The sequence below is a fragment of the Ammospiza nelsoni genome, chromosome 1 (assembly GCF_027579445.1).
Source record: "Ammospiza nelsoni isolate bAmmNel1 chromosome 1, bAmmNel1.pri, whole genome shotgun sequence".
In the NCBI taxonomy this organism is placed as follows: Eukaryota; Metazoa; Chordata; class Aves; order Passeriformes; family Passerellidae; genus Ammospiza; species Ammospiza nelsoni.
The window spans coordinates 20949129-20961520 of NC_080633.1; the positions used below are offsets into that span (position 1 = coordinate 20949129).

Below are 12392 nucleotides of genomic sequence, written 5' to 3' on the forward strand. Positions count from 1 at the left end.
TGCAGGAAGCACAGGCATGTGTGAGATGGGGAAGCCCTGGAGACTCCAAAACCCAGCTCTAGCCTGGTGATAGCTGGACCTCAAGAACCTTTTTCCATTTTAACTGAAAGTGAAGCAATATTCTTAATGAAAAGAAAGAAACTTGGTAGAGCTAGCACAGGGGTATAGAAACAATAGTATTGGGCAGTATTTTACCTTGGCTATTTCACAATTACTGAGTAACACTATGTTTTGTCTTATAATTACACACAAAAGGTATAGAGATGCCAGAAGTTTCAATGCATAGAGAAAGGATTTTTTCAAAATGAAGATTAGGGGAAGATAAAAATTAGAAAGGAAAACCCAGACTCCCTCTTTTGAGTATTTCATTCAATGCATTTATCTTGACAGACCCAGTGCCAAGAAATGTCAATGCATGTAATTATCTGAGTATTTTCATCAAATCTAAATAACACTAACTGCATCCCAAAATTATATAGTTAATTTGAATATCCCGATGAATCATGGTAAATGAGGGAAATTGCTCACATGTCTGAGTTTTGCACAATTCTTCCAAACCTCTGTCTGGGCTCATACAGAGCCAGGACAAATACAGAAGCTGAAAAAAAGTGTGTATATACATCTTCTACACTGATACTCTGCTTTTAAAAAGCAATGAGACAAGTAAAAATCTTCATAAAGGAAAAGACAGATATACAGTTGTAGCTGTATACATTTTGCTCATCTACCAAAGCTGTAATGTTTAAGTGACAAACAGAAATTGATGCTTACCATGCTATAATAACTTCGGGAACCTTTGGCCCAGTTTGTATAGTCTACTGGGCTTCCATCTGTCCACAAGTATGTGTGCTCCTGATTTATGTCGTTCAGCCCAATCCAAGCATCAGTTGCAGCATTTTTTAAGAGGGACATAAGGAAAGCTGAAGGGAAAAAAGAAAAATGGTATAAGGAAGGAAACTGGATGCACTCTTCCCCAGTGCTACACACTTTGGAGTGCCTGAAACCAGGATGATGAGTTTTTTCTTAATTATAAGGTGTCAATCTCATGACAAAAATAAAATTTATATATATTAATGGATATTTAACATCAATCATATGAAGTTAAAATTGGAAAAAAGTGTATACAAATTCAAGGATCGGCAAATTTTTAATGAAACAGGAATTTATTTGTACACTCTTCTATGTTGTTCCTCATCTGAGGAAGCATGGAAAATGTTCTAATATATTACAGAAATTAACATGAGTATACTAAGCCTTGGCACATAGAAATTGAGTCCACTGAGTGTGCACTCCCTCTCCTTCTTTGGTTAATTCTTTTTTATCCTGAATGTAATAACTTAATTTCTAAACAGGTATAACACAAAATAAACCTTACTTAGTAACCAAGTATGTATTTACCAAGTATGTATGAATTTGTGGAATACCAGATGCTGCTCTCCTTAATTCCTACCAAGACTGTCTTTCCACTGAAATAATCTCCTTCCTCTGCTACAAAAAAAGACATTTAAAACACTAGCACTGATGGAGTGAGGTAGGAGATCCACGTGCATCCCTCAGGACCTGAGGCAGCACATCTCCCAAGCAAACATGAGGCCTCTTAAAACATTTGCAACATGCTGAGCAGCAAGAGCAGCAGGTGCTGAGGTGCAGCAGAAAAGGGGAACAGTGGGAGGCTGGGACTCCAGCACTGGAGCCCTCTGCTGCCTGAGGATATGTCCTCCACTGGCACCCACAGCATCTGCTCAGCAGCTACGTGCCCAGTGATTTGGGTTTGGATATTACTCCTTTTCTGTGCCATTTGGGCATAGAATCATAGAACCATACATTCTACCAGAGGTGGAATCTATGAGGTGACGTTCCGCCAGAGATGGATGTCACCTCAAGGATCAGCTAGTTTCTTTAAAAAAAAGGGGGGGACATTTAATTATATGACAAGACTCTAATTAAAAAAAAAAATATATTTCAGGAGTATGTCCTATATTAACCTCCAAACTATGACTTTAGGATTTAATCAAGACACTAAAACCTGTGCAAGCATTTTTCCAAAGGTGCAATTTCTCATTCAGCATAAATTTGTGTTGATATGGAATAAATAACTGCATATATGGCAGAAGCTCTAACATATTTTTAAATCTTTTTATCAGAAATTAATGAAGTGTCATCATTGTCAAAACATTGGTACATTATACCTTGCTCTTCCTTTTTTGATATAGTAGCCAGATTTCCTCCAAGATCAATGCAGTTGTTTCGTGCAGCATGCCATGTCAATGTCTCATTTTCATTAAAGCCAAAGACTTTAAAACACTGAAAAAGAGAAGTGTGCCAAATCTGAATCTAGATGCTGTTTTAATTTCTGATGAAAACATCTCTGTTTGTAGCAAACAAAATAAACTGGATATTTTATGTAAAAGGGGAGGTTAGCTGATTTAGCAGTACTTTCTAGCGTGTCTTTAGGTTTAAATGACAGAGAAGACCTGTACTAGAAAATGAGTATAAAACCCAATATTTTGGCATATATCTAAAAGAAGGGATATGTCAGATCTCAGCAGAAATTGCATTAAACCTTCTGAGCATAATTCTGGCATGTGACCATGAGAAGAATGTTGAAGAAGACTTCAGAAAAGAAAAAGGATAAGATGTGTTATTGAAGCAAAGTATCTCATCTTCTGTTGTCCTATTTGTTAAACAGGATTTGGTTCTCACACGAAAATCACAGAAAGAAAATTATTCTGACATTGTAAAGAAAACCATGAATTTATCATTTCTTGTAATATGATCTTATGAGGTTTAAGTCATTAGACTGCTTTGTCAGAGTCGTGCAACCCAAATGTGCTACCTAAAGCATGCAACTGAAAAGTCAAGCAGTTAGTTTGTGGAAAATTGTGGAAAATGGAAGGTGGGCAGAAGTGGTGTATAAATACTTAGTGAAGAGTCCAGGGAAAAAGACCATGAAGCCCCTCTTCCAGGAGAAGAGGACCAGAGAGAGATTTTAGCTTGAGATAGCAGCATGAAATGGAAGACACTGCATTTGTGACCTTTCCTCAGGACTGGGAGAGAGAAGGGAAAGGAAGACAACAGCCAGTGATCTCAAACAAAGGATCTCTATCAAGCTGAAATATTTTTGCTCAACCAAATTTGTGATAACTAAAAACCCTGCTAAAATTGAAAAATTGATTCAAAGATTTTTTTCATTCTGCTCTGTTAAGAATACCATATATTGGCATTTCATACTGCACCTTGTTATCAAAGAGGAGCCAGTCTTCCGTACACCCACCCTTTGGTGGTGGTGAGGTGGGAGCAACAGTTGGACGAACAGTGTTGTTAAGCCTTTCACAGATGAATAACTCAACACTGCCACAGTTGATATCATTCCATGTACCTGAAAGCAAATTAGAATTAGAACAAAACAAAACAAAAAATGCAAACAAGACTGAAATTAAAAGTGTCCTTTCCTAAAGAAAATCTATTGTAGGAAGCAAAACTGGTTGCAGCATTTGTGTTTCTCTCCCCTAGGAACAATAACTTGTTGTATGTCTGTTTCTTCAAAATATTCACGTTTCCAGCAAAATTTAGAATATAAATAATTTGTCTAGAAACAGAGATATTTCAATATTTCAAAACCATTGCATTAACAGAGGGGAGTTTTAGGTCAAATGCTTAAATCCTTTGAGATCTGTAAAGTCTCTGGAATCGCTCTGTCTATATATAAGGCACTCAGTCCAGGGTACCTTCCTACCTGAGCTTCTCACACTCCTAGAGTTTTCTGGTATATTTTCTGCCTATTGGAGTGAGGTTTAAGATGATAACATTAACATCATCATCCCCATTTTACAGATCAGGAATGAATAAGAAAATTAGATATGTTTCATTGGCTGCAGACGTTTACAAGTAACTACCTACAGCAGAATTTTCCACCCCTAATGTTTAATGGAGATATTGCCATTTTAATTCAAAAAAGTTAAGGATATGACTCATCATATCTGAAAGAAGGTTTCCAAAACAGGACATAATATTTACTCCCCAAAAGTGTCCATATCCTTCCATTCACCTCTAAGAGAACCTTGGAAAATCACCTCAGCTATAGATTTTGAGACCAGAAATGTTTAAAAGTAGAAGAGATTTACTGATCCAAAAAAAAGGACTAAGTTCTTGGCTAGTATAAACACAATTGCTTCCAGTTCTCTGTATTAATAGATATTAAAGAATATTAAATTTTCTTTTAATTAAAATCTTGTATAACATTGCTTAAAAATAATAATCTAAGCCATGGCCAAACCCTCATTTTTTAGGAACTGCACAAATGAAAGCAGATAGTTAATATCCTGGGGAGGTGGGCATAAAATGGACAGAGGTAAGAGGAGAAAAAATACTGACTCTATCTGCCAATTGTCTTATACTTACCTGATTTATTCACTTAGAAATTTTCTTACAAAATTGCAGGTGTTAACTACATAGAGTTCCATTTTTTTTAAAGTATCTATATAATGAAGAGACTACAATTCATTTTCCTTTGCTTTTTGAACATTATGAAACATCAGCCTGCTCAGTATGATAACCCACCCAGCCCTGCCCACACAGCCCTCCCAGGCCTAAGGCACATTCTGCAGATTGAATGTTGTTACAGCACCCACCTGTATGGGTATACATGACCACACAGTTTTCATCATTATTTGCAAAGTTGGGTTCATTTGGAGCCCAGGCAACATAGTTCACTGATGTTCCATCCATCCACCTGAAAGAAGTAATTTGAGGGAATTATAATTCTAAGTTGAATTAGTCAATATTTCTTTGCAAAGGATACATTTGAGTTTTGTATTGTAAGTTTTGTGTATCATAGCTTAAAAACACATGTTTTTCTCTGTTAAAAGGAAACCAAGACCTTCCAATATTTTCATATCAACTGCCTACAGTGTTGACTCAGACCAGGTCTGAACAAATCATCTTCACTGGTGGTCCCAACTTGTCTTGGTCTCTAAACACTGATAGAGTGCTGGAAATGCACAAGTCAAGGACTTGACCTGGATTTCTCTGGAGCACAGAAACAGACACTTGAGCTATTTTCCTGGGTGAAAAGCAATAATATAAATTCTTGTAGGGTAAGAAAGGGTCTTGAACCATATACTGGGAGTCCCCTGGAAGCATTTTGTTAAGCATAGGAAATCTTTAATGTTATTTACCTATTTGCTCTTTTTTCCAATTATGCATCAATTGATTCTTAGTTTGATGATTCACAAGTTTATTTTCAAAAAGCGGCCAAGAAAAAAGTGAAAAGGCATCAGTGTGCTGGAAGTCAAATGATGAATCAGACAAGACTGACAATCTTCAGGCAGTAACACCTCCTGGACAATTCAATGTTTTTCCAATTTTGGAGACTGAGTAAGTACTTGCATGCTTTTGGAAGTAAATTACAGATTAGGAGTCCACCTGGATGCCTAGCTGCTTGCAAACCTCCTGAGTCAAATTAGAAAAACCAGGAGAAAGAATACACAGAAAACAGTGGCACCTTCATCCAACCGGGAAGAGAATGAAACTAGTGAGGGAACAAGGGAGGACTGGGAAAACAACCATCATCTGAGCAGTGAATGTGATGTAGAAAGCAGAATCTCCAGGAGCTGAGACTAAAGAGTCTCTGTGGTTTGCCAACAAAGACAACCTGTGACAACAGAAGAAAGACTAAAATGAAGAGGCTGAGACTCATCTGACCAAGCTTTGAATCCCAGAATAATGCACTAGAAAAAGTTGCAGTGGAAGAGAAGAATGCCACAGGAGACATGTCTGCAACACATCCAAGGCTCCAGGGGACGTTTAAGATAATTCCAGCGCACTTTGTTTCCAAAAGCGTTTGTAGAGGAGTAGCGACTCCATGTCACCTGAAGCTGTCCTGCCCTGAACTCTGAGAGTAAAACCATCTGAAAAACCAAACAAGAGCTCTCCAGGATTGATATTTCACCTCTAAAAACTACTTTGGTGCTTCTCACTGCAGGTTTCTAGGGTTTTTTTTCTTTGATCATTTCAATGTAAAGTAATGCCTACAAGTACTGTCTGAAATATGCTGAAGACCTCCAACCAAATAAAAGAGGATGACGCCTCACTTACCGTGATACAACAACTTGGCCTCAGAACATGAAAGCAGGGTAAAGAACCAAAAGAGGTAAAAATTGATAGTGGAAATATGCTGCATGAAGTGCTTTGCTGAGGAGCAGAATCCCATTTGAAAACCTTATGTGAGGACATAAACCTGTCTACAGGTTGTGTTAGTCATTGGATTTCAATTGTCTCCTAGAGCCAACCTTGTTAAATGTGAATATATTATGAGTCTGACAAAATTAATTTGTTTTTACTTACCGGAATGTTCTGTCAAGGCTCACACTTAAGCCAATGTAGAAGTTGTTCCCCCAGTCTTTATAGAAAATCTAAAACAAACAAACAAATTTATTTAGCTGTAATAAAACAAATTTCAAATGAAATTTTTAAAAAGTTCCAAAAATGCTGTAGTTTCTGTTGCTCAATTGCATAGTATGTAATGTGCAGGGATTTGCTGGAATTATGTGCCCAAACTGCAAAATGCAAAATTTTCCGCTAATTTTCAGTATATAACTAGGGGAAATTTAAAAAAAAACCTAACAGAAAAAAAAAAAAACAAAGCAACAACCAAAAAAAAAGGTGCAAATTCTCTTAAAAAGAAATGGAGAGAAAAGGCTACGTTAAGAAGGCAAGAATGACCTCTTAAGCAGGCTTATAGCAATATTTTTGAGAATTTTAGGAAACATTGTGAGAATTTGCTGAAAGGCTCCCAGTTAATCATGGGGGTTTGTACTTAGTTATGTGGAGGAAAGAATGTAATAAAATTTGATTTTATTTTATTCCAAAGCAGTATATCATCACCAGGCCATTCCTTTGCTATAAGACAATATCCTAACTCAAACCTTTTGCTGCCAATATGAGATCTACTTTGACAAAGAGCTGTTATTGAATTCTGTGAAAAGAATGAGTTAAAAAAAAAAACATAATTAGTAATTGCAGCTTTCAGTTAAACAGAGCAAAGTCTTTGAAAGTTGCACCCTGAGAATTTGTCTATGTATAGCAAGTTATTAAAATAACTATTATAATAAAGCTTTTAAGTAGACAAGCCAATGAAAGGATGAAAGGTGGACTGATTTTTTTTTTTTATGATGGGGACAACTTTCTAATATTTCCCAAACCAGATGAAAAAAATGTGCCTCAGTTCCCCGAAAATGGTGCATTTTTCAAACAAACATGTTTCTTACATATTTCCAAAGAAAATTTTTTTCAGTTTCACTCTCAATAACAACAAGGTCACCACCATTCTTCTTGCAAAAGTCTCTGGCTCTTTCCATAGACTTTGCTTCTCTGCTGAAGTAGTATTCCTTGTGTTTGTACATTATCCAGTCATCTTCACCGACAGCATATTCATAATCTGCAAATGAAAACATAAATTACCTGTAATAGAAATTAACTTCATTACATGTTAATTAAATTGTTTTCATTGGATGCAGAAGACTTACTGAATGTGGAATTAGGCTCTGGTTTCGGTGAGGTTCCTGCAATATAAATCAATATTTTAGTATATTATGTTTCTCAGCTCTCTCTCAATTATATTTATTCAGTAATCAGCATTTTAATTACAAATAATCCTAAGGATTACTCAGTATATGCTTATTTTTGTCACAGAATTTCTCAGAATATCTGAAAAAAAAGGGCTACATTCAGCAAACAACATGTTAGAGCTCATCATAAGTTAAGCTTACAGAAACTGCCCAACTTTAGGCTGTTGTGTTTCTCTTCCCCAACATACTCTATATACCTTCCAAACCTGCCAGTATATTTCATGGATTAATCAATACTTTTCAACTGCCTATACTGAAATTATATATATAAACTGTTTTATTGTGATTGATGGCACAGCTGTCTCTAACACATGTAGACAGTGTGATCTGACCTGGGAAGGATGTTCTCATCTACCTCTAAAAGTTGCTAAAGAGACTAAGTTATCTTACCTTTTTTAATTTGGCAAGCAAAGTCCAGCATGTGTTCACAAAATAAATCGTTCCAGTTCATATTGAGATAGCCAGTAAACACACCACATTTTTCATTCCCATCATAATTGTTTGGTTCTCCATGTGACCATTTTTCAAAATTTACCTGTAGGGAAAACAAAGCTTTGTTAGTATTTTCTTTTTAAGAGGATACAATCATTCTGTTAAAGAAGAATGTACTTCATTTGATTTCATGGTTCATCTTATTTTGTAATGCCAGACCTTTTAAGGAGAAGTGCATGACACTTGAATAGAACAATCATTAATCTATGTGGTTATAAGCCATGTTAGTAAATCATAAGTTCTTGTCCCATTTGTTACCAGGAGAGTTGATGTTCTCCTGTCAAGCTCTAAAAAGGAACCTGTGCTCTGATTTCTGGGTTGTTTGTCCTGCTCAGATGTTCCAACCCAAGACAATCCATTGGTTCCAACCCAAGACAATCCATTGGTGCTGCCATGGCCTTGAGCCTGGCAGATCTTGATTCACTTCAGCCAAAGAGGGCAGCAAAGCTGAGCTGGTGTAGATGTACAAAATTATTTATTACAGCAAATGATGAATGGGAATATAGAGATTAGACCAATCAGACTTGCTTGAAACAGGAGCTAGACTCCATCACCTTTCATTACCGTAAATGCTGTACTTTTATCTACAACTATGAACTATTAGAAGATTTTACACTAATTCCTACAAAGGAATCAGGTGCTAAAGACTTAAGGTTACCTGTATTTTATATAGGAATTATGAGAGCTTTCTACCAAGAGAGACAAAAAAGAAAGAGTCAAAAAGCTAGAATAACAAATTATTTACTCACTGGTGAGCCATCACTCCATGTAAATCCACTGTCAGAGTCCAAGGCACTTAAACCCATCCAGTAAGAATAGTGAATATAACCTCTGTCTCTGAATGATTACAAATAGAGAGAATCAGACACACCATGAAACAGAGAAGGGTAATGTACAGCTTTATATTATTGTCAGCAAACATGATACTCTAAGGATAATTTGAGACAATCATATAAAGTAATAATTCAATTGTCATGGGGGGAAAAACAGCCTGGCACTACATGTGCCAGGAAGCAGTGAAACACAGAACTTTATGGGAAAGATCACAAAAGCCATGAGTGCACAAAAACTGAGATAAAAGAAAATATATTTAAAGGTCTTGGTTCCACTAAGTAGCTTAGGCATTCAAATTCAGACCTGCCTGCACTCATGGATTTGATTTAAACATGTATACAAGCATATCAATAGGTCAGGCTTTTCTTAGTCTTCCAATTTCCCCCCTTACTTAAGGTAGGAAACCAGCACAAAACATTCTTTTAATCAAGAGTATTTTATCTACTGATCAGCTACAAATGAGATAAGATAATCTGTTTTATCTCTTTGAATTAACTTCAGTTAAAATCAATTTTGATGATTCTTCTTTCAATTTTGTCTATGTTTAGGCAACTTTAGTGCATAGCACCAGCTTCCCAGAGGTGTGTCAAGAAAACTTTTTCACTCACCTCTTTTTACCCATTTTTTTCCTGCCACCATTTACACCATCTTTGTAAAGCAGAAACTGATCATCAGAAATCCTTCATGTCTTTAAGAGCGGCATTTTTAAATTTTTTTTCTTCTTCTACTTAAATGATGGACTTTGCAGATACTTACAGTCTAGCTATCAGGTTTTGTTCTTCTTCACTGTGGATGCATGCAAGATCTCCTCCAATAGTTCTGCAAAAATCTCTTGCTTCAAACCACGTTTGCATTTTTTCCCTTCCTCCGTGAAAAATCTATAGAAAGCGGGCAATTAAATACTGTATTGGATATTACAGATATTTAAAAACACAAATATGGTCTTCTGTCTTGCTTCTGATTTTCTGGTCTCATTCTATTACTGACTATTTAATTGTTCAACCATTCGACCTATGGTTGTCTATCAAATTTGATTATTGCTTTTCCTGTCATCGCAGAGTTCCTGTGATTTCAAACTTCATACACATACAACGTTTTCCAACATTTCCCAGCCATACCTCTTGGGGATGGCTGGAGACATGTTACCACAGACTGTCAAATAGGCAGGGTAAAATCTACCTTCCATGCATGAACAAAATATATTCTTATTGAAATGGCAAACACTTGCATTCAGAAATGGAATACCTACTTTGAAGCAGAAGCTGCTCTTAGAAACAGACTGCCATCCCTCTGGGCAAAACAGGAGAGGGGATGTTGTTGGAGGAGGAGGAGGTGGAGTGATTCCCTCCACCAGCTGCTTGCAGAGAAATGTGTTTGTCTCTTCACAGTTCAAAATATCCCATAATCCAGCTGAACGTCCTGTTGCCATGGCCACGCAGCCTGTCTCCTCTCCTTCATGAGACATAAAGTTGTTAAATCTTATTGATTACTACATCTTCTCAAAATATCTGCTGCTTATTTAAGAGTAACCTGTTCCCGCTGTGTTTGGATACCAGTAGCTCACAAAAGCTCATATTCCTTCCTATTAATCATTAAAAGATTTTTGTAATGTAACTTTATTTTATGTTATGCTAGGAGTTACTTAAAAATACCCATCAAACAACAAAAAACCTAATGATACCAACAGACATGCAGTCCCAAGTGATCTTCTAGCAAGAGTTACCACAATCCCTGATCTGTCTCTTTAGCATAAATAGAAAGCAGCATTACCCTTTCTGCTGCTTTATGACAGAGAGTTTCTAAACCACTTTTTAGCTTTCAAACCCTCACCTTGTCATTCCCCAGAGCAGGACCTCAATGGCCCCTATGGCACTTACCAGGCATTCCCACATTCCAGTGAGTGAAGCTGACGGGATCTCCATTATCCCACTTGAATGTCCCCTGTTCTTCCACATCTGAAAGACCAATCCAGAAGTATTTTTCTGGTTTGAATCCAATTATGGAGGTCAGAAAAGCTTGTTCATATCTGCAAAGAGTAAGCACCAAACTGTTGTATCACATTTTATTAGAATTTATTCATTGAAAACAGCAGAGGGGATGTTGTTGGACGTTGGATGTTCAAACAGTACATGGTAGCAAATCTGGTAAATTTAAGGTGACTTATCAATATATACGAAATGAAGCAAGGGTAATTGTCTTCATTTTATAGTTCTAATTATCATACAAAATAATTTTTCCCTTATATTTTCCAATGTAAACTATATCTAGAATTTAAGATGATTCTATTTACCTTTTATACTGTGCAATGAACACAAGACAAATAATACTTAAGGTAATGCATATATTTCTCATTCTGTACAAATAAGAGCTACAGTATTTTACTGAGCTGTATGATAAGTTCTAGATCTTTAAATCTTATTACTGTGGGGAGAAAAAATCTATTTTTATTCTAAAATTCTTCCAGATCTGGCTGTTGCAAAGAAATAAATAAAAGGCTGAAAAGCTTGAACCCAAGAGAAATAAATAGTTCCATGTTTATCTGTCTATTTTAATTCAAAAAGTTTGAAAACAACCTGTCAATCTGGGGTTGTTGTGCAGGTGACCCAATTTTTTAATTCCCATAGGCAACAACAGTGTAAGTGTAGTAGCAATAGCCTGAATGTTTGTATTGATGACCCTAAAGACCCTGATGTATTATGTAATACTTGATCAGCTCTACCTTAAATTTTCCTGGAAAAGAGAGGTGTTACACTAAACAGACATTATGAATACCTTCTACGTAAGAAGAAATTTCTATTTAATTCTTCCATCCTGGTTACACATGTTACAGGACAAGAATTATGTTTCCATACCTGTCTCTTACAGTAGCTAGGTAACCTTTGTTTTCTTCACAAACTTTTTTTGCACCTGAAAATGTTGTTGGCAGCTGCACCAAGGAGTAGCAGTAAAAGCCATGCTTCATCCAGCCCTGTCATTGTAGAACAGAGATGTGCAGAGAGGCTGTCAGATTCCACGGCTTTGAGCACTTCCAAAAGCCACACTAGTACCACACCCGAGTCATAACTAATCCCAAAGGCCATGAAAGGAACCAAGAGGATAATCAAACATAGCCTTTGGGACAATAACTCCATGTCTTGTCCCTGGATACAGCACACACCAAGGGTCTTTGCAAACAGTGAGCCATGGTTATGCCTTGGGGCTGGCAGCCACAGCCACTTTGCAGCTCCCTGTGTAAAGCTTGCTCTGCCTCCCCATTGCATTAGTAGCTGTCACAAGAGCTTACAGCCTGCAAAACAGTCAGCTCAAATATTCCTGATTCCTGTGGCAGACTGATGGAACTGAGGAGGCATGCAGCCCTTGACATGTGTGTTACACCCTGAAAAGATTGCTCTGCAGAGAGTGGCTTTTATGGGGGCAGTGATCAGTTCTGCAGGAGGA

The 12392-nt window shown here is 36.8% G+C and overlaps 1 protein-coding gene across 1 annotated transcript in view; it reads right to left on the reverse strand.

The window, feature by feature from the left end:
* The window catches only part of LOC132084709 (macrophage mannose receptor 1-like), a 31204-nt gene that overhangs the window by 9773 nt on the left and 9039 nt on the right, over positions 1–12392 (reverse strand). Inside the window, exons 10-22 of the mRNA XM_059489957.1 lie at positions 11807–11922; positions 10832–10980; positions 10204–10406; positions 9711–9832; positions 8870–8957; positions 8019–8163; positions 7527–7562; positions 7269–7438; positions 6346–6413; positions 4632–4732; positions 3237–3379; positions 2190–2304; positions 772–920 (exon numbers count right to left, since the gene is read on the reverse strand). Coding sequence (XP_059345940.1) covers positions 772–920; positions 2190–2304; positions 3237–3379; positions 4632–4732; positions 6346–6413; positions 7269–7438; positions 7527–7562; positions 8019–8163; positions 8870–8957; positions 9711–9832; positions 10204–10406; positions 10832–10980; positions 11807–11922 — 1605 coding nt within the window. The remainder of the gene's footprint in view (positions 1–771; positions 921–2189; positions 2305–3236; positions 3380–4631; positions 4733–6345; positions 6414–7268; positions 7439–7526; positions 7563–8018; positions 8164–8869; positions 8958–9710; positions 9833–10203; positions 10407–10831; positions 10981–11806; positions 11923–12392) is intronic.